Consider the following 23,487-nt stretch of genomic DNA (forward strand, 5'->3'; position numbering starts at 1 on the left):
TCAATGTTGATAACAACTTACATTGTGCTATATGAAATTCGTTTGCCAAATCCTTAAAGTCTACTTCAGAAAATCCCAATAGGTCTGATTGTTCCATAATTTCCAATCTCATTACCGCATAATCACGAGAAATGCGATTTATATCACCATTATCATAACTAAGACTTTCATTGGTCGCCATTTCGATAAAATTCAAATTAATGCCAATAAATGAAGTTAAAAATAATAAACTATTAAAAAACGTACACTAATTCACTAATTGTACGATATATTTACGTAATAATTTGCAACGACAACAAAATCGATAAGTATAGATTCAATCAATATTGAAATCAATATTCGATGTATGGCTGTATAGCAATTGTACCTTTGCCTCTCTAAAAATGTAGTGATTATTAATAACTTAATTCCACTATCAATGATTTTAATAATTAGTTATCTACCCTCGACTAAAATAAAAACTGCACAATGGAATGCAAAAATACTAATTAGTTCAACTAGATAACAGTTTATTTTAATATTATATTACTATAGTTTGCAAATCAAATTTACTAATAATACAATTATGTCGCCTATCAATGATATCCGGCCGATGGGCCAAAATGTGCGAGAATGTAAAGTGGACTGTATGTACGATAAGTTCTTTGAAATATTTGAGAATGCGAAAAACGACAAGTTGTTTTAAAAGCAGTACTAAATTACCTAGATTCAAAATTAGTTCAAATGACTTACCCTTTGATTAGCGAAAATTCCTTTTACAACATACTCAGATCACTCAGTTCCCTAAAGCATGCTAAAGTTACCTGAGATTACCTCGTAAATGTTATAAGAACTAAGGGTTTCGATCTTGAATCTTCCGACAGACGTTTCAATCTTAAATCCTTTTAAATATTTAAGAACGACACGAGAAATTATCTGTTGTGTAGTTCTTTTATAAAACAAAAATATTAAATTCAAAAACTAGTCACACGATTGTGAAATTAAATGTTATACTTATTAAATACTTTATGAGCGACAACGACAAAACTGTTCTGTTTCTGTATTTAAGAGCAGACACCAACAACTTTTTTTTATCTTACTACCTCCAATCAAAATTATTAATTGCCACATACAAGAATAAATGTTTTTATGAATTATCGAGAATGTTGCCATGCAATTATTACATCTGAAGTGAACACCATCTAAAAGTTGCCTGGAAGAGATCGCTCCTCAGCGACAAGATCGCCCATTGTTTTCTCAGTGCAATGTTTTCTTGTAAATGTTTGTATTGCTTTTTTTAATAAGTTTACAAATATAAATACTAATCTTTTGGATGAAACAATAAACAGTATCTATCTATATAAATATGTATGTTTATATATATACGGTAATTAAAAAACCTAGGAATACCGTAGGTAAAAATATAGTTTACTATTATTACAATAATAGTAACGTGTATATCATGACATTTGTAGGTATGCGAGTCATTAGTAGTCGTGTGTGCCGTCAATACCGCAGTGAAAACTGGAGGCTAATTCCATTTGACCACAAATTGACCACAAATTAGAAGGATAAATAATTCAAAGGAAATTAAACGTTCTTTACGTATACTCATATTAATCTATATATATAAAAAAGGATATATCAACGCATAGGCAAAACTGCTGAATCTAGAATCTTGAAATTTTTCAAATAGGTTTCAGATAGGTATACAGAGAAATGTATACAGTGTAAATGAATAAGAAGAAAAGAATTTTGAAAATTTAACCCTTAAGGGGATAAAAAGGGGGTTGATGGTTTATATGAAACTTCGTTAGTTTACAAGTTAAAGACACGAGATTTTAGATTTAGGTTCCTTGTTTAAAACTAAAATTAACTATTTATCGACTTTTAAAAAATTCATCCCTAAAAGGGTAAAATAGATGAAAGTTTGTATTGAAGCGAACGAAGTTGCGGCCAAAAGCTAGTTTCATGCATATTTGTTTATTTGTATTTACTGTTACGCATGTAAGCACAGATTAGTGAAACCCTAGAAAGTCATAGTAAATAATTTCAATTCATTTTTAAAATGTATATATAAATTTACGTATTAATTTTTATATATACGAGTAAATAGTAACTTCACAAAATCTTGTATTTTACTTTCAATTGTACATAGAATGGAGGCAGTTCTCAATTCGTCTGTATATAATAGAATACAATAGAAATAACGTAACAATTTAGTCCACTACACCACCACCAATCAGGACCTTATAGTGAGCAAGACCTGACCTTAAGTTACTTGAATACATTATGAGTATAAATTACATTAATACTCTATATATTTGACTAGCGAAATACCCATACATTATAAGAATTGAATTGACATTTACGGTCAAAATAATTATTAAAATAATATCAATAAGTTAATAATCAAAATTACAATTTTAATATTATTAATTGGTAAAACAATAATAATAATTATTGTTATACTATTAATTATATTTAATGACAATTTAATGTATAAATTTGTTTAATCTTTATAAGTCCATTATTTATACCATTAATAAAACTGTAGCGGTCAAATACATAGAAAAAAAAACGCTAAAAACCAAGTACCAGGCGCGTGTTAGAAGTGAAATAGAACGCGTTCAGATTTTTCGAATTTTTTTGTTTCTCTGTCTGTCTGTCTGTACAGGCTAATCTTCGAAACTGTTGGACTGATTTAACTCAATGCAATTTTGCATGGTGATTCCTTACATCCCCTATATCTTTCAATATTTTAGATACTTTTAATCATGGAAAATTAAAGAGTTCCCGTGAGATAGTTGAAAAACTATAGTAACTTATACATCTTAGTACACAACCTACTTAAGTAAAGTAATTTTGTCCTAAGACAAATAGTGAAAACAACACGTCATTTGTTAATTTTAGTCCAGTATTCCTAGACATAGTTCACTACAATAAGGAGGTTAAAAATGTTAATCGAAGGAATAACAAATACCACGCGGGCAAAGTCACGGGCATCAGCTAGTCTATACTAATATTATAAAGACAAAAGTATGTTTATTTGTTTGCAATGGATAAACTCAAAAACTACTTAACCGATTTAAAAAATATATTTTACCTATAGAGAGATACATTATCAGCAAATAACATGGAGTATATTTTATTAAAAAAAATAAAGCTTTTCTACCTATACATCCGAGTGAAACCGGGACGGGGAGCTAGTAAGTTCATAAACATCATTCAATATGCGTGTCATTATACCTATCGAGACACGTTGACTGTCTTAGTTCAATGTTTATGTTCACGAAGAAATTCCCTTGAATGTTAGTAGTATCATATAACCATTTCATCATGAACGGAGGTAACCCCGAATGCTGAGTGGACACAGTCGCAGGCACGTCTAAATAATATAAACCTTTACAACCGGACGCGACTTTAGTTCTGTGAATGCATCCAGATCACACCTGTGGCTAAATCAGCCAGCCGTTTCCTGCTGATAGCGATTCAGGGAGCAATTTCCAGAATAACACACGACACATTCTGCCGTCATACTGTCTAGCCATACCTCACAGTTGTGAATGAGATTTATCAATAAACCGTATGCAGAGAAAATTACACTTTAGGTATTTTGCAAAGTAAATTGCTGATTTAAATGCACATTTTTAAGATGACAAACGTAATCATATCCATTGATTATATCGTATTAATATTAAAAATGAAAAGGTATAGATCAGGGGTAGCCGACCTGACTAGACCCACGATCTACTGTTTACTGACGAAACCCTATGCGATCTACCAATTACATACTTCTTGAAATCTCAAATGAAACAACATAGTTCAGTACACAATTATGTAGTATTGTAGTATTTTTTTTTTATTTTATTAAGAGGGAAAACATAAAACTAAAAATTATTCTTAGTAACTATTTATTTTAATATGAGCATTTCATCTGAGTATCTTTCGCAAGATTAGCAAAATATTGTATTTTTTGCCTTGCCACTATCAACTGGACTAATATAGTCCCTGTTATATGGAGGAGAAAGGGATTGTTAGCAATGGAGTTTGACGGCCCGATTGCTAACAATATGCCTTATTAGGTCGACCGTCACGTGGTTCCCCTTGGAAACCATCGTGAACAATTCTTGTTGAATTCGTCACGATGGGCTAATTGACCTACTTCATTCTCACCTATCAGCCTTCACTGGTGCCCCGCCGGTGTATACCAATAGCGCGGGTGGGGTTACCATTCTATTATCGATAGGTATCATAACTTAGTTAATAGGAAACTTTATGTGCTGATTTATGTGATACAGCCGTGGTGCTGTGGGGCACAGCTAGTTAAGTATATCATCATCATCATCATTATCATCATATCAACCATTAACTATCCACTGCTGAAAATAGGACTCCTCTTGGGGGTTTTGCCAGTAGTTGCTATGCTTGACAAGTGAGTTGGCGACTACAGTTAGTTAGTTTGTTGATGTTTTAAGAGGAGCGCTGCTGCCAATCCTTCTACTTTTAAGTTCCCTTAGTCGTCTCTTACGACACCCACGGGAAAGTAAGGGGTGACCTATTCTATGCTAAGATCACGCAGTTGAATTTAGTTGAGTATATATACTTTTATGCATTTGCTTTTTAAAATATGTACCTATTACTTATTCTCTTAAGATTATGAATTTATAATTCAATTACACTTTTTGTAAGAATGAAACTGCGTCCAATATATAATTACCTATATATAATTTTTTTTTTCAAATAAATGAGAAGATAGTTGATTTTTTTTATACAACTTAGAATGACAAACAAGCTGACGGCCCACCTGATGGAAAGTGATAACCGTCGCCTATAGACATGAGCAGTACCATGGACATAACAGAGTACACTGTTTCGCCCATGATACCCCCCATGCGTTGCCATTCCTGAGGACTCAGATGTTATTACTCTGTACCCTGTAAATTCACGCCATATCCCACCCTTCAAACCGAAACACAACCATGCAAACACAACTGCTTCACGGTAGAAACACGAATGGGACAGAGTTACTCAAGCAATCGACTTTTGTACAAAGTCTCCCTCTGGTAATATAAACGTTCGCGTTGTTTACACTTATTTTAAATCGTTATATATAAAATAAATTTACACGTATTTAAAATAAATGAATAGATATAATGAAGTAAAAAAGTTTGTTATTCCTTGACGCCTTAGGGTGGATTCGACCAAACTTTAATTCATACACGAGTAACTATACCGCCGATAGTCTATTCTATAATCTTATTCTCGAATAAATCAAAGTCATTTTTCCTTGCAATCTAACGTAACTATACTTGGAATAAGTAAGTTAAGTTTAGTGAAGGCCCACTATAATACAAGATTAACAGTACTTAATTATACCTACATATAGAAATCACCACACGCATTTGACAGCTCGTGAAACTTAGATCATATGATCCTGGGACGCCATTTTATTTTATACCACGCAAAACAGTGGTATAGTAGCATTCCCGAATAAGGTCGTTAATTTTAGAATTGTGAATGGTAAAACGTAAAATTAATTTATTCTCTAATAACTAGCACTTTAATCTAAGAATAAAATTTATTCTCGTTTGGTCGAATCCGCCCTTAATGGCTTAACCAATTGCCATTAAATTTAGTAATATCTACGTAATAATTCAAATGAAGAATGATAGCTACTTTAAAACCGACTTTAAAAAAGAAGGTTATTCAATTCGGTTGTATTTTTTATTGCGTTTAATCTAACTCACTTTCTTATGTATATTATTAGTAAGAATGTAACTAATCTATGTCTAAAAATCGCACCTATTTACTTACATCTATTTTTAAAGTTTCAGTCATGTTTTGGGTTGGGTCGTCATTACATCATTGGTGTTTGGCTACTATGTCATTATTAATAGACAAGCCGTCATGAAGATAGTCATTTTAAATTCCATAATTGGCAATTTTTTTGCGCGTCTCCATGCCGTCATATTATGTCCGTTCGGTAAAAATATTTGTATTAGCTTGTAAGGATTTTAACTGTATCTATCTATTTCTGATAACATTATGTTCTGTATTAAAAAGGTAAGATTTATGGCCTGAACAGAAATAAGATATCTATTATTTGTTTGTACATTATTGTGAAGCATTCCCACCAATAGGATCATAATGGGTAGAACTAAACTAACTTTTGATAATATTTTATTTACTTATTTATTTAAAGGAACACCAACAGCATATTGCATTTTAACACATAATAAACATTAAATATAATACAATATTAATGCACATGCCTATTATTCACAGCGTTTACTTTAACATAGTTATACAGTGCGAAAAAATGAAGTAACAATTATAATGAATTAAATTATAATAATATTATTATAGTATATAATACTGTTATATATGTACTGTTGTACATCTTTATTTTATATATATTATATGTTGTAATTTTTTGTGTACAATAAAGAATAAATAAATAAAAAAAAATGGCGAAAAAGGATAGAATTGAAATCAACATTGTGTGTATATACAAGGAATATATATATATACAAAGAATGGCAACGCATGGGGGGTATCATGGGCGAAACAGTATACTCTGTTATGTCCATGGTATTGCTCATGTCTATAGGCGGCGGTTACCACTTTCCATCAGGTGGGCCGTTAGCTTGTTTGCCATTCTAAGTTGTATAAAAAATATATTTAAAATATTTTTTATTAATAACTATTACACATTATATAATCTTTTGACCCACACTTAGTTTAGTTAACGGAAGTCATAATTTATTATTCTTAAATAACAAAGACCAATAATAACAGGAATATGCAGGGACAAGCAAGCGATACGGAGGTCTTAAATGGATAATGAAGTCGCCATAGTATGAATGGTGAACACTACTTGCCATTTAAAAGTTTATTATACATTTAAAAAATACTTTTACCAGCTTTGTCAATTAGATAAGGTGCTTAAGGTTTTAAGCTCAATTTAAAAACAGTTTGTGGGGACAGATTTAAAAACTGATATTGTACTGTCAAAAACTACAGTTGACAATTATACCAAGTCGAATAATGTAATTTTTTTACTGTTATTTTAAACAAGGGTTATCTATTTAAAAGCCACAAGAATAAAAGTCTGTGTCTCTCGTCTTACTCATAGATATATTAGTGTTTTACTAAACAAAAAAGTATGCCACCTATAGTCTAGTCGATATCAGTAAGTACACAAGGCTAAGTTTAACTGTGGAAAAAAAAACTTTTCAGGAATAATCAGTTGTGAGATGTACAAAATAATAGAATATGCAAAAACAAAACAAAAATTAAGACCCTTGTAGCTACTATTTTGATAACTGGACACGTCATAACAGGACGGAGTTCCAAATTTTTTGTCATTCTACAACGGGTTTTTTTTTTCGGGAACAAAATATTATTTGAATTAACATTGAAATAGATTACAGACAACTACACACGTGTACGTCTACTATAAGTGTCACACAATAACATTAATCGTCTGATTCTCAAACTAGGATATTCTATATTATGAGGAACCAACCAATGAACAATTAGGTATACCACCCAGAACACCCAGACCTGACGCATTTCAGAAAAGTTTATTTCCTTATCGGTCGGGTAATTTTTTATACCACGAAGTTGGCAATTTTTAAAATAGAATAGAGTATAGGTATAAAGCGACTACTTTATTTATATGTTATTAACAACACAAATATAATAAATATTAAGGTAAACTTATCTTAAATACCTTCAAATAAACAATATAGGTAATTTCCAACCACAAACTGGCGATAATTATAAAACAAAAAACATAAAATTTTTGATTGTTTACTTACGCGAATACCTTGTTCAGACCATAATAAAATACATACCCGCGTCAAAAGATGTAATTACATTACAAATTAATCTAATTGTATTCACAAACGTATTGTATCAAAACGGGACATTCTTTATTCTAAGAACTCGTGATCATTAGTTGAGGATATACTAATTAACTATTGTTGCTATGTCCTAAATTAATAGCATTTTTTAAATTTAAAATTACGTAAAACAAATCAAATCATACTAATTAAATTCATACACGTTATAAATATTAAAACGGGATATTCCCTATTGTGAACAATAAATATTAACTTAATATATTTTTGTTATGTGGTAAATTAATAATAACCGTAGTCGACTTTTAGCCGTGTAGGTCCCGGTATAGAATAGGTCACGCGTTCTTTTCCCGTGAATATCGTCAGAGGCGACTAAGGAATCTTATAGTTGAGTATCAAAAGTTTAATTGTGGTTGTCAACCCGCCTGCCAAGTGGCAACTACTGGTAACCTCCCCCCCCCCCTTATCAGGAAGGCTTTGTTCAGCAATGGCTACACAGCTAACGACTGATACAAAGTTTTAACAACGACGTATGATGGATACCATAGATATTATAGTGTATTCGGGTGGAGAAGGGATTGTTAGTAACGGGGACTAACAGCCCCATTGCTGACAACATACCCTAGCAAGTCGATCCCTACGCGGTCCCTGAAAACCATTCGAACGATGGGCTAACAGACCTGTTTTCATCCTCACCTATCATTCCTCACTTGTACTCCGCCAGTGTATACCGATAGCGCATTTCATTATCATGGTAGAATTGTCCATGGGGCTGTTATGGAACATATAACATTACCGTATATATATGACATAACCGTCGTCGAGACGACGTAGACATAGATGACATTTACCGCTTTCATCAGTTGGGCCATCAGCTTGTTTGCCGTTTTAAGTTTCATTAAAAAGAAAAAAATAGTAAATTTTGATCGACAATCAAAATTAAGTAAGACGCAATGATATATCTCTGCAGACTCCCAACAAAATACAAGAGTCATAAAAAACTCGTAAAATTTTTGCAAACTAGATTTATTGAGGACAGTACGACAGTAGTCGACTCCTATCAATTCGGCACTTTGTCTAATTGCCGATTTGTTTTGTTTACCGTTATAAATTAGACAATGGTGCAACTAACTTTCACTATGTTATATATGGTGCAATAAAATTAAGTATTGTCAATGGTTATTCCCTTACAGTGGCCATTCTCGAGCATTGTCTTTACTTTAACGGTAGTAGCAAGGAGGAGGTCTGACAAAAACTGTCGTGCGACACGAAATTACCAATGCATTGTATTACTGTTGACGGCTTTTTAAAAGGGCCTCCTGTATTCTGTACTGTACAATGAGATCGGTTCGTGTGCAACAATTAAATTTGACACAATGCTTGCTGTAACATCACACTTAAAGTTTTGAATAGGCGTATCATTGGACGTTTGTTTGATAAATTGCACGTCAACAACACGCCCCTCTTCCGGTTCAAGTGTACGACATGACGTCATTAAACTATGAATGAAATGTATACGAATATACGTTTTTTAACATGTGTTTTTACGTTTGCGTAATATAGATAACACGATAACAGTTCTAGGCATGAATTGTCATATGAATCAAATTATATCTGAAGTCTTATTATGCTGGCGCTGATACAATATTTTATGCGTTTTTTAATAAACCACGCTCCTCCTACTTTTTTTATTTGAATCAGCGACCATCTATGTACTAACTATGAATATAAGATTTAATCCAAAGAGGTAAAACAGTTTTTTTATTTAACTTAGAATGGTAAACAAGCTGACGGCCCACCTGATGGAAAGTGGCAACCGTCGTAATAGACAACAGAGTATACTGTTTCGCCCATGATACTGCCTATGCGTTGCCATTCTTGAGGACTCAGGTGTTATTCCTCTATACTCTGTAAATTCATTGCCATATTCCACCATTCAAACCGAAACACAGCCACGCGACACGACTGTTTAACCATAGAGACACGAATGTGACAGAGGTGCCCCAGTACAAAGTCTCCCTTTGGAGACTAATGAATTATACTGCAAGAGTAAAAAGTAATTAAGTACTGATAATAATGTAATTCTTTCCAGATTTATTACTATCTTCATCATCATTATCTCAGCCATTACTTGTCTATTGCTGAATATAGTTACATTACTTCCTTGCTATCCTGATAAATGTTATCTTGCCTACATTCTCATTTACATAGACAAAAAATACAGGCCTTAGCCTTAGCCTGAGCTTTAGGAGAATATTCGTTCAAACAGCACGAGCGCTGCAGACAGCACGAGCTAGAAAGTTATTGTTTTCAACATTATTGAGGGTAATAAACTCGACTAGGTGCGAAGATTGAAAAGGATGGGAACCGCTGTTGAAATTTTATTGTCCGTTATTTGTGCACCCGTATACAAATTTGGGTATAATAATACGAAAAGTAGGTCCATAAACAAACCCCTATATATTGTTTAAACCTTACTAATATTATTAACGTGAAAGTGACTTTGTTTCTTTGTTACTTCTTGGCGCCTTGACGGTGTAATCGATTGTTTTGAAATATGGTAAAGAGGCGGGAGGAGTTGTTAGTAATGAAGATTTAACGGCTCAATTGCTTGTAATATACCCTACCAGGTAGCCCTTCCACTGGACAAAATCGTGGTTATTTCTTTATGAATTTATCATGATGAACTAACTGAACTGCTTTCATCCTCGTCTATCACTAATGTCCCCACAATATATACCGATAGAGCAAACAAAATCGCCATTCCATTGTCACCCATAAAAAAAATGTTATACGTATATTGTGGTATGGAGAAGGACATAGGCTTTTTATTCTGCAACGAACATATCCCGATTACGCGAATGAAATCATGGCGAAAGTAGTAATTATATAAACTTAATCAATGATGCAAATTAGGCTTAAGGATAGTGAAAATGTACACGAGAGAAAAGAATCTGGAACGGGCCTCAATTTTACGCAATTCGCTTGCACTACAAGCCACTATATCGTATACGTACGTAAATATTACGTAACCAATTCCACTGATCCAACACAGTGACGATAAAAATAAATGAATACTAATCAACATTAATTAACACTCTGGTCCAGAGTATACCGTGAATCGTGAGTACAACTGCGTAGACGTATCAAGACAGTAATCAATTGATTTCTTAGACAGTCAATGCGTCATCAAACAGACCGGAATCAAATCCTCGATGGTCGATTACACAATACAAACGCCTACTACGCTCAATGGGTCAAACCCGTTGCTAAAAGTTTACGTTATTTGCTATTACGCGTACAATGATGTCTTGTTTGAATATGTAGTATGAGAGAATAGCGTAAACTGATCATTGGATATGGTATATAGGCAAAACACATGATTCACATGAACTGTCATAATTCTGACGCGAAACGGAGGCTGCATTGCTTAATTTAGAGGTCAAGTATATTTAGCGTTTTCTTCATAGTATTATTAGTTTTACGACACTGTTTTTCTCGTATTCAGTAGCAACATTTAATGATTCCCTTTATCTTATTTGAAAATCTTTGTAACCGACTTTAAAAAAGGAGGATGTTCTCATTTTGGTTGTATGTTATTTTATGTGTGAAACTAACACATAATTTGAATAATTGTTATATAATTAATTCGATTTAGATTTTTTTTATATCTGAAAGGATATACATTTAATACTAAATACCTTTATATAGCTAATGTGTATAATTAAACGAGCATTCATTAATTACTGAGCAAACTACCTAATTTATTATTTAAGGTGCCATGTATTAAAATATTACGTCTCCGTAAATTATGATTTCACTGCCATAACCCGCCTTTAAAAGCATATAAAGTAAATAGTAAATTCTGTAAATTAATGATAATTAATGAAATATTTTGTTTTTGTTAAATATTCATAGTTTCTTTTTTAGATTACAACATATATTTTACATTTTACAATATATAAAACGTTTAGTACCACTGTATTGAAAACTGAAAACATGCACCCTATACAAGCTTCAAGAAAGTCCATATACAAAATTGCAGTAAAGGAGAAATCTCAGTCGCTGGCAACCCAAGTCGGTATATGAAACGAACATAAATGGACCGCTATTAAACAAGATATAACAGCATAATTTCGTTTGATTTGACATGCCGAAACAATTTAATCATTATCTCTGTTGGAAAATTAGTCGTAGTATACTTGATCAAGATTACTCCTTAATTTTATAGTGGTAAAGTTTAAAATCGCGTGATCTCGCATATAGTTATAAGTCTTGTGGGATGAAGGGAGCTATGGCGTAGGAATTGGCGGTATTCGCCGACGACTGCAGTGGAACGGTCGCGATCCGGTATAGTCAACGGACTGGGTGGGCAAGTCACAACGGCCCCACTCAGCCTCTTTTTTGCTCCAGAATTTTGAATTTAAAATACAAAATGGTGTGAAAATATCGTCGATATCACTTCGAGCGATATAACGCGCTTAAGTTATCCGCCATATTTGTGTTCACACGCGATTTAGAAACGTATTTATATTGAGACTTCAAAATTGTTTTATTCACATCAACGTTACAAATTATAATAAAAATAATTATATCCATATCTAATTGCCAAGAAAATATAAGGAGATGGGTCTACAATTAAAACATTACTTTGTTGTCGTCAAATTATGTCGTAATTAGCTGGACAATTAAAATCGAAGGTCATTATGGTAGTAAAAACTGGAGTGGGAACTGATCCTCTTTTTGTTGCGATTATAGATGTAACACTTTTACAGAGGGTTTATTTTTGTATAGGTAGGTACGTAATTATAGTCTTAAGATACAAAATTAGTAATTAATTTATTTTAATATAAATTAACGACTTTAATATTATAAGAGATATGCAAATTTGATTCGCAAAATACAGCGTCTTTATAGTGAAAAACTTAATATTGTTTAGTAATTTCATTATTAGTATTCCCTACCAAAAACGTACAAAGAAACATTATAATACCTACAACTGTCTGTCCGTCCGTCAATCTGTTACAATAACTACTGATATATTGCTCTGTTACTAATGCTATCGATTTGAAATTTAAAATATTTTTATATATTGTTGCAATAAATGTATGCAATGGAAATGATTGAAAACATATTTTTATTTTCTTATTATGGTGTTCAAAAGGGGTACTGAAATTTTCAAATTTAACCCAATACATGTGGGGCATCATATGAGAAATAAAATATTTGTACATTTCAAAATAGATTTGTATTTTTTTTTCTTGCTGCGTAATTTTGTTTTTAAATATGATCGAAAATGTGAGAAAAAGTAATATCCCCACCTATATCTCCAAAGTTTGTGGAGCGAAAAATCTGAAATAATTATAATTTATAAAGATATATGAGAATACAACAGGAAAAATAAAAAAGTTTCTAACTAGCTCTGTTTTAGAAATCATCAAAAAATCTTCGAGAACAAACTTAATTATGCGGTCTAGTTTTTTAACCATTTTTAATGGTCCAAAATACAATTACACATTTCAGTATTAATAACAGTAACTATTAGATGTCTATTTCGTATACTTCGTGTATGTCTCGGCGTATGAGTTCAACGTTGACCGGTTTCATTATTAGTTTAAAGCAAAAAATGCATCGTTAGATAATTAGATATTTATAAATTCGGGATTAATCATGGAAGTAAACTTAGAAAGATTATGAGAGTAAAACAAAATTGTAAAAAGGATTGTCAATATCTGTTCATAATTGGCGAAGGCATAGCTTAATATACACATAAGAATATAGAGGCTTATAAAGCTTCGAGAAACTGTGCCAGATATAATAATCCTGTCTGGTACTATTAAGTTATTAAGAAGAATGACTACCACCAACAAAAAATAATGTAAGAGACCAAATAAAAAAAAATGACAAATCTAGAGCGCGTGAATCATAGATGATCAACAATACAAATATGTTACAAGGTTTTCAAGTGGTGGAAACACCATGTTTGACGGTCAATGATGCAGAATCCGATACGTATTCGCTGAAACTAAATGACGAAATTCAACGGACATAATAATACACGCAATTCGTAACACGTAACCAGAAAACCCCTTTTTTCTCTATGTTTGATCATAAACCCTTCAATATTTACAACATTAACTTCAAGGTTATTATCGCTTTCATTTACGACGTTGACAAGTGTATAGGTACTAATAATTTGGTCTAATATTTTTACGCTATTAAATGTCATCGTAGAAGACGCTTATATGACTTACAACACTCTGTTTTACTATTTCTCTCTACTTGTGAGAAAATAGTTTAAATTAAATTATGTTTATGTTAAAATATATTATGTAAAATGGATGAATAAAGACGTAAAAAATTTGTTCTTTTGTTGTTATCGTTTTTTTTTTTTTTGTTAATGTTCTTTATTATTTGAAAAAAATATATAAAATTTGTTAAAAACACAATTTCAAGTAACCAAGCGATTAGTACTTTTATGTGTTTAAAGCAATATCTTTCCCCATAATAGTCTTTACAAATTTTTTAAATTGAAAATATTTACTTTCTTAACTCTTTCTTTCTTTGTCTCTGTATCTACAAATTTTTTGAACATTAAAATACCTACATATTGTTTGATAGGTCTATAAAAAAATCTAAACTTATTACGTTTGGTGTACCTCATCAACCTAATGACGATATAACGCGAAAATAAAATAAATTAATAATTAATTGAAGTAAATAAATTTGAAATTGCTAATAATCTTATGAAATTGTAACCTATCTGCTCCATATAAAATCTATGACAAAAACAGGGAAGGCTGTGTGAAAACATCCATCGAGGGCCGGCGCTTGTCGACATGTGTGGGACAATTACAGTAACGGTACTAAATACAGGAAAATACATTAAACTACGAACTAATGAGGCAATCGTGATAATTGAACTTTTTATCAATCACACCGGTTGATCACTTGAATATTGATTACGATACTGTTTTGTTGTTGTGAGGTACTTTGAAAATTTAAAACAATTCTTCGTAAATGTGATTTGTTTCTTTTTGTTTATACATAAGTTATTTTTACTTGAATTGCGATCACTAATATTTAAATATTCTGTATACTTGAGTTTTATGTGACAGTTTTAGTTTAATGACCAGAGCGAGACGTTACGAAGTCTATCCATAGACATAGACATATTCCTATTTCACTATATGTTTTTTTTTTATAGAACTTAGAATGGCTGTGTTGCCATTCTAAGTTGTATATGTAACAGAGTATACTGTTTCGCCCATGATACTTGATATTGCCATTCCTGAGGACTCAGGTGTTATTCCTCTGTACCCTGTAAATTCACGCCATATCCCTTCAAATCTACCCTTCAAACTGAAACACAGCTATGCAAACACAACTGCTTCACGATAGAAACACGAATGGGACAAAGGTACCCAAGCAATCGACTTTTGTACAAAGTCTCATATATTAATTTTGCCGCCTTGCATCTTCTACACAAAATTTGTTTATAGAAAATTAAATATTAATATCTGTCTGAATGTATTTATTAATATTTGCAAATACGATTGTGTTAATAAATAACAAAATATAAATTAAAATCGGTTTTTTATAAGGACTGTTCTTATGGTAGGTAGGTATATTAAAAAAAATTAGAGTTTCTCAGTTTTTTTTTAGAAAGAACTAAGTACGAAAACGGTCTTACATTCATGTTTTGCTTTGTCCGTTTTCATATTTTTTATTATTTCGTGCTTAATATTTATAGAACTTTTACTATGTTATCTTATACATGTCGACATAATATAATCCTAAAATAATTTTAAAACTACGTGTCTTATTTTTTTTTTTAAGATAGCACAGTTTTTCGGCTTACGTAACTATTCTGATTTTTGATTAATGAATTTATGAAAATCTATATTAATTTATAACTACATATATTCATCATCGTAACAGCCGTTAACTGTCCACTACTAAACATATGTCTTCCCCATAAAGGGAATTTTTTCCAGTAGTTGTCATGCTTGGCAGGTAGTTTGACACTGCACCACATTTAGCCTTTGGTGATATTTTAAGAAAGACGCTGCTGTCCATCCCAGTCATCTCTTACGACATATACGGATAAGGAAAGGGTGACCGCTATATCTATTGCTAGCTATTAATATAGTTTCATACCTGAAAACTCCCAATAAGAACTTCTTCTACCTTTCGATGAAAACATCCGTTCAACATGATGAAGACACTAAGATTTTTTTTCCCACGCACCTAACTAATGCATTAACGTCCAATCTTTCCATTAACAATTTACGGATGGTACCACACCATGACCTCGAATAAAATAAACAATTTCATCAAAAATACAATACACGAAAAATATTATAAAACCAATTACAAATAACACATTTACACTAAGTGATGTGAACGCAATAAAGTCAGCGTGAAAACGTCAAGTGGTATACCATAGACAATCTAGTTGGTCTTTTTAAAAAAAATAATCAATATGTTTATTTTTTTTATATAGGTTTTAAATGTTACTTCAAATCTCTTTGCTTTCTTAATATTATTGCCTCCTAATGTTATATTTCAGCGGTTCCCCTGTTCGCTATAACTATAACAAATATGAAAATAAATGTTCTTCATTGTTGACTCAATTAACAACTTATCATGATTGATTGATAACTCTACATATTGATTTTGTTATTGAGTATTATATATTTTTTAGCCTCGTAAACGAAATCACGGGTATTGCTAACCGTTATTCTTACTTTTTTTAAATTATAAATGTAAAAATGGATTTGTTATCAAATTTAACTAATCGTTATCAAATTTAGCCAAAACAATTCTTTTTTTATATTTGTATTTAAGAGGCGAATTATTTGAAAAAGTTACTTTTTATTTCTATTAATGAGTATAAAATGGGTTTAATTATTGGTTACTAGCTTTTACCCGCGATTTTGTTCGCATGACCAGGATATGTTTAGTGTCGGGATAAATTGTAGCCTATATCCTTCTCTGTTTCATATACTACCTGTATAACAATTTTCATATTGATTGATTAAGCCGTTAAGGCACTAAAGATAACAAATCAATAAACAAAATACTTTTATATTTATAATATTATGTAAGTTAATTATTTTTTAACAATCAACGTATGTCGTTTGATACCTGTATGGAATAGGCCATCCCTTTATTTCTTGTGGGTGTCGTAAAAGGCGACTAAGGGAACTAAATGGTCAAATGATATGCAGCATTGGACATTTGACAACTGATATAATAATAATAAAAAAAAATCAATGTACCCCAATCGTACAGATAAAAATTTGTATTTATATAAATTTCGACTGTATCGGTAATGCATGTCACGTAGGTATATCGAAATATCTGATTACATTTCATAAGTTACTGAATCAGCCTCAAGTCATTGATCGGAACGGAAACCTCACCTGATGTATGGTCATATTTTGTTATTACTATATTTACATATGTTGCAACTTTAGAAATGAACACCTGTTTCTCTGACAGTAGTCACGTACTCGTATGCTGATAAAAACGAGGGCAATAGGTAGGTATGCTTGTGTTCTCAGGAATTGTTAGAAATGATCCCCCACAGTCACCTTTTATCGTCGCACCACTCGCCATCGATAGGGAATTCATGCTTACATACTAGAATTTAATTGGTCGCGCACAATGTGATTTCAGAGAAGTTTCGTCATGTAGTAGAATGAGCCAACGTGTCAAGATTTTCTCTATACTATAGTATAAGGTTCTTTAAAAAGGACTTACTAAGGTTAATTTAGGATCGACAACGCACACGTGACATCCTTAGTATTGCAGACGTCTATAGGCTATAGTTACCGTTTACCATCAGACGGACTGTATGCTTGTTTGCCATCTTTATGAAAACCGTTTGATAAACTTGGTACAAACTATAGGTACTTAATATCAGCTTGTACTAACAAAATAAACTACCTACATTTTATTAGTATATTACATACTTTATCTATCACCGCGTGGTCCGCCGTAGAATGGGCCACCTCTTTCTTTCTTTCTTTCAAGGAAATTTAATGGGCGATAAATGAGCAGCAGCGTCCATCATAAAACATCGTAAAGGCTTAACTGCAGTTACCAACTCACCTGCCAAGCGTGGCAATTACTGGCAAAACTATTCAATAGGGAGAGGCCTATCTTTAGCAGTCGACAATTAATAGTTGATATGGATTACATATTTTATTAACGTTTAGCTATTTGGCAACAGAGAATTGAAAAATATAAAAAAATATGATTCGATTACCTAATTTTTACTGTATGATTGAAAAAATTTCGAAATAAGCGTGATTTGAGCCCACACAGCATTTGACGTTACGCTTTATATACCAAGACTCTTATCAGTTGAGTAGCTCAACTCTTTCGTCAAAGAAGCTTCATTTCTCACTCATCTCGAAATTTATAGTCGCTATACTTGGCAATTCTATGAGAAAATTAATATTTCTAATAACATTCTAAGCGAATGATTAAAAACTCACCTTAGAGTACGATGCGGTCGGGGCTATAGACGGTTGTAAGACCTGCAACAAAAGAAATGCTATTTTTACTAAAAATAATACTAACAGAAAACTAACAAAATTACTTAATTGGACTCAAATTATTCCAACATGTACATATTTTTTTTCCAAAACGAAAATTCCAGTTTGAAATTGATGGCTAATAATGGAACTTCTAGTAGTAATAGTGGTAGTCAATATTCGACTGTTGGCAGAGAGACTCATATTAAGCGTAGCGGAATTTAACATTACATACAATATATATTTACCAGAGGGAGACTTTGTACAAAAGTCGATGGCTTGGATACCTCTATCCCATTCGTGTTTCAACCGTGGAGCAGCTGTGTTTGCATGACTGTGTTTCGGTTTGAAGGGTGGGATATGGCGTGAATTTACTGGGTACAGAGGAATAACACCTGAGTCCTCAGGAATGGCAACGCATGGGGGTATCATGGGCGAAACAGTTTACTCTGTTATGTCCATGGTACTGCTCATGTCTATAGGCGACGGTTACCACTTTCCATTAGGTGGACCGTCAGTTTGTTTGCCTTTCTAAGTTGTATAAAAAAAATGTGTACTGGTATCAATATCAATAGGAACACCCAGTAACTACATGCGAGCACGTAGACGGCTCTTATTTGATGTTCCGTTAAGAAGAACAGAGTTGGCTAAGCAAGCTTTCCTATCTCTTGCATTGAAACTTTCAATGATATTTTGAGAAGATATCCACATTTGGACGTATTTGCCTCCAACTTGCTAGAGTTTCGTTGGATGAACACAGAGTGTTTTTGTTCAAAGATTTAGGCTCTAATGTTATAGAAATAACATTAGAGCCTAGATCCTTATCTAGGAAGATAAGTTAAATATTTTTTATAATATTTCTTTTATGTATTTTTTTATATATTTTATTGTACTGATGCTTTCCTGGATGAGCGTATTAGAAGAGTGTAAAGCTCATCCAGTTGTACAATTAATTAGTAATATAATTTTATATTATAAAATACATTATATTTCGAATAACAATTATAAAATTATATCTAGAATACAGTGAAAGCACTCATAGGCTTTTATTTATTTAATTGGTATATTTAGCGATGTAGTGTATACTATCCTAATAATTTAAAAGAGATGGAAGATTAAAATAATAAGAATAAAAAAGATAGCTAGTGTTTATCATTTGTGCGGAAGTGTATGCAAATATAATGGAGGTGCTTATAAAACTTGGCGCCATCTCTAGGTTTCTTTTCGACACGCTTGTAATAAATGTAACTTTTTTTCTTTTTTATGTATCTTTATCTCCTTCGACGCGCATATTCCTCGATGCCGATTGATTTTTATCATGCATCATAGACAATATACCTATACTCTTTTCCAACCAACTTCATCAACCGACTTAAAAAAGAAAGTTCTCAATTGGATTATATTGTTTTATGTTTGTTACGTCATGACTTCGACAGTTCTAAACCAATTTGGAAAACTATTTTTTTATCTAATAGAATACTCTAACAGATTAGTGCCAGATAAATTTTATCAAAATCGATTCATTAGTTTTTAAATCCAAACAACTGGTATTATCACAGTTGAAGTCTGTTTTTATGGGACACAATCTTTAATTTAATTATATAGTGTATTAGTTAATAACTAATACTTTTAAGGTAAACTTATAACAAAAAACTGCAAGCATAAAATTGGTATTGTGTCCGTTTTTTATGACCGAAACTAATCATCAGTCTGAGTTTGATGGTAATTTGATATTTAGGTTAGATGGTCGAGCCTGGGGCTGGGAGCAATGGTTTTCGTGACCTAGATCTTTTTGAACACCACACCATTATAGATAGAACTTTGAATACAATAATTATTCGTACGAATGTTAATATAAAATACATTGAATTTTTAACAAATAGAGTTGTAAACTCTTTGAATTTTCTTTTCAGGGGAGGTTCATGTTACGGTGGTCAATATTAGCAAAATTACAACCTGTCATATCGCAGACGAGATCATGAGGAACACATGAGAAGGTCATATCGATAATTGTTACTAACGTATGGAAATTACTTAAATATTGTTCAGCACCAATTTGCACACGTCAAAATTTACTTTGTAATGAATACTTTTATACATATATTTGAACAACTCTCTAATAAAAATAACCAAAAATAACAAAATACAAAGTAGTATTTTTAAGTAAAGCATTTGTTTCATAATACATATAACATTTATAAAATAATTATATTTCTTTATACATTTATATAATACTATTATTATTAATTTATTTTTACTTATTATTTTAAAAAAAATAGTAACCAATTGCAAATAATAATTTGTATTTACAAATATGAATACATGACCACCTGTCTCATCCATTTGGTGCGACGATATTTTTCTTTTAGATCAATTACATACCTACTAGACAGATTAAAATAATTCAGGAATACTGGATAATATATAAATACATATTTAATAAATATATTTTCATTTAAGGAAACATTTTTGTATAGTTATTTTTTCAATCTCTCTTCCAGTTTCATTAAATATTGACGTTTGAACATGTATATATATATATATATATATATATATATATATATATATATATATATATATATATATATATATATATATATATATAGACTGCTATAAGGTATGGTCCCGTTCCTTTGTTCCTTAAGGCAGTCTATGAAGGAGGCTTACATTTAGCAGTAGACATATAATGGCTTATATGATGATGATGATGACAAAAATATAATAATATTGAAAATAAAATGCATGATACTTGAAACCTGGATATTTGTACATATTAACGAACTGGACCATACAATAAAGTCATGTTATAATACTCGTATTAGTCACTATTACAATAAATGTGGTTTAAAAATACAATGAAACAAATTTATTTACGTCAAACATATAGTATTACGTTGGACGTGTGGAATAAATTTTGGCAGCTGTTTGATTAACATTATAACGTGTAGATATTTTTTTTTATATTTTTATTTATATTGAATTTAATTGTAAAAAATATAATATAGCTTATGTTACTTGCTGATAATGTAGCATTCTGTAGGTGAAATAATTTTTTAAAATTTGTTAAATATATAGTTTTTCAGTTTATCCATCATAAACAATACCTATTTCTATGAATGTCATCGTAATCAATACTCTCTGAAGATAAACATCATAAGAACTCTAGCGTAACGGTTGGTTGGTAGATAATGCTATCAGGCATTAAGTCAAATATTAAGTAAACAGTAGTAGTAGTATTTTAATGTGTGCAAGTATGTATATAAATAAATAAAATAAATAAACAAATAAAGAATCAATTCTTTCTTCTTTTTGATATTAGTATAAATTATATTTTCCTGGAATTATTTAATTTTTTATATTTTAAATACTATATACGCGTAGTATTTGTAGGGATTTTTTGGAAATCAAACTTAAATACCTGTTGAATTAGTCTTTGATTGCTACGTAGCGTAATTTTATATAGACTGGTGACGAGTTTTGTCATTATCTCTACAGACGCCATCCGGTATCCGCAGCTTAAGTCTTTAACTAAGAATTTTGGGTAAATGTCTTGATTTTAAAATATTTTATTACTCTATATTTTTCTGTATGTTATATGGTATGTATTGTGTATATGTATTTTCTATATGTTATAAGTATTATAAATTTTCTTAATAAATATTTGCAAATACAGTTGCAAAATTAAATTTCTACTGTAAAATTTGGTAACTATAATATTAATACTACTTACTCTACGTATAAATATAATTATTATTTAAATATCGTAAATCATCTGTTTATTTATACAGAATGTATAATCATATGTTTGCTTATGATATGAATCAATACTGATGCAATAAGTAGTCATGGGGTGGGGAATTGATCTAGAAAAGAAAAGAGCCAGATGTTTTCTGCAATTACAAAAACAATACGTCATTAGTATTATCAAAATATAAATGACTATAACTGTACCACTAGTAGTACGTCTACTTTTTCAACCGACTTCAAACAGGAGGAGGTTTTCAATTCAGTTGTTTTTTTTACGTGTGTTACCTCATAACTCCTTCAGTTGGAAACCGATTTATAAAATTCTTTTTTAATCTGAAAGGATATATTGGCAGATTAGTTCCATATAAATTTTATCAAAATCGGTTCAGTCGTTTAGTTTTTAAATTAAAGTAACTGGTTTTGCCACAATTAAAGTCGGTTTTTTTATTCTATATAATAACACGTATCATATAATATGATCACGATTAAATCACTGACTGACTTCACTTTCACATATCAACATTTAATGGTACCTCACCAACGTATACTGATAGCACATGAAGTCAGTATTGCATATTCTTTTTTTTCTTTTATACGACTTAGAATGGCAAATAAGCTGACGGCCAAAGTGGTAACCGTCGCCTATAGACATGAGCAGTACCATGGACATAACAAAGTATACTGATTTGCCCATGATGCCCCCCATGCGTTGCCATTCCTGAGGACTCAGGTGTTATTCCTCTGTACCCAGTAAATTCACGCCATATCCCACCCTTCAAACCGAAACACAGCCATGCAAACACAACTACTTCATGGTTGAAACACGAATGGGACAGAGGTACCCAAGCAAACAACTTTTGTACAAAGTCTCCCTCTGGTAAATTGGTTCATCACATCAACAAATAAACAGACAAAATCTCGATCATAATTTATTTCAAAACTTTCTTATAGGTATATAAAAAAGTTCTATGTCCAATAGTGGACGATGAATATATTGTATGATGATGCATTGCTGAGTTTCAGTTGAAGACAAAATCGCAAGACAGAGGTTCCATATTACACAAATTACTCAAAACGCGAAGTAATCTAGCTATGATTAATTAAGCAAAGTATGATTACATCATATGATCATATCATCGAATCATTGGGAATGCCCACGAACAAGTGCAAGTGTTAATATCGGTTCTTGTGACTCACACGGAAGGTTGTTCATATTACTGTTAACAGTTAAGCAGTGAAAGTTCGACATTCAAATTCTTTTTCTTCGACTTTTACTTGCAATTATATCAATTAAGAAATGCAATATTTTATAATAAATTGTTGCAACAAATCTCTTTAATACAATA

The 23,487-nt window shown here is 31.5% G+C and overlaps 2 protein-coding genes across 10 annotated transcripts in view; one reads left to right on the forward strand and one right to left on the reverse strand.

Moving 5' to 3' along the window:
• LOC113509841 (uncharacterized) overlaps window positions 1-23,487 on the reverse strand; it is a 91,570-nt gene that overhangs the window by 31,312 nt on the left and 36,771 nt on the right. The window contains exon 2 of one of the 2 annotated variants that reach the window (XM_052899289.1): window positions 18,356-18,397. Coding sequence is in view for 1 of the 2 variants with exons in the window: in XM_031910771.2 (XP_031766631.2) it covers window positions 16,008-16,053 (46 nt within the window). In the remaining variant the exon portion in view is untranslated. Of the gene's footprint in view, window positions 1-16,007; window positions 16,113-18,355; window positions 18,398-23,487 lie in introns of those variants that run through there. The other variant, XM_031910771.2, reaches the window with a different exon arrangement.
• LOC113509722 (gustatory and odorant receptor 22) overlaps window positions 1-23,487 on the forward strand; it is a 133,841-nt gene that overhangs the window by 26,730 nt on the left and 83,624 nt on the right. For 2 of the 8 annotated variants that reach the window (XM_052899284.1, XM_031910767.2), the window contains exon 2: window positions 20,308-20,391. The exons of the other annotated variants lie outside the window; for them this stretch is intronic. Coding sequence is in view for 1 of the 2 variants with exons in the window: in XM_031910767.2 (XP_031766627.1) it covers window positions 20,384-20,391 (8 nt within the window). In the remaining variant the exon portion in view is untranslated. The remainder of the gene's footprint in view (window positions 1-20,307; window positions 20,392-23,487) is intronic. 8 annotated transcript variants of the gene reach the window in all.

The sequence above is a fragment of the Galleria mellonella genome, unplaced genomic scaffold (genome assembly GCF_026898425.1).
Source record: "Galleria mellonella isolate WM207_F2 unplaced genomic scaffold, CSIRO_AGI_GalMel_v1 utg57, whole genome shotgun sequence".
NCBI classification, from domain to species: Eukaryota; Metazoa; Arthropoda; class Insecta; order Lepidoptera; family Pyralidae; genus Galleria; species Galleria mellonella.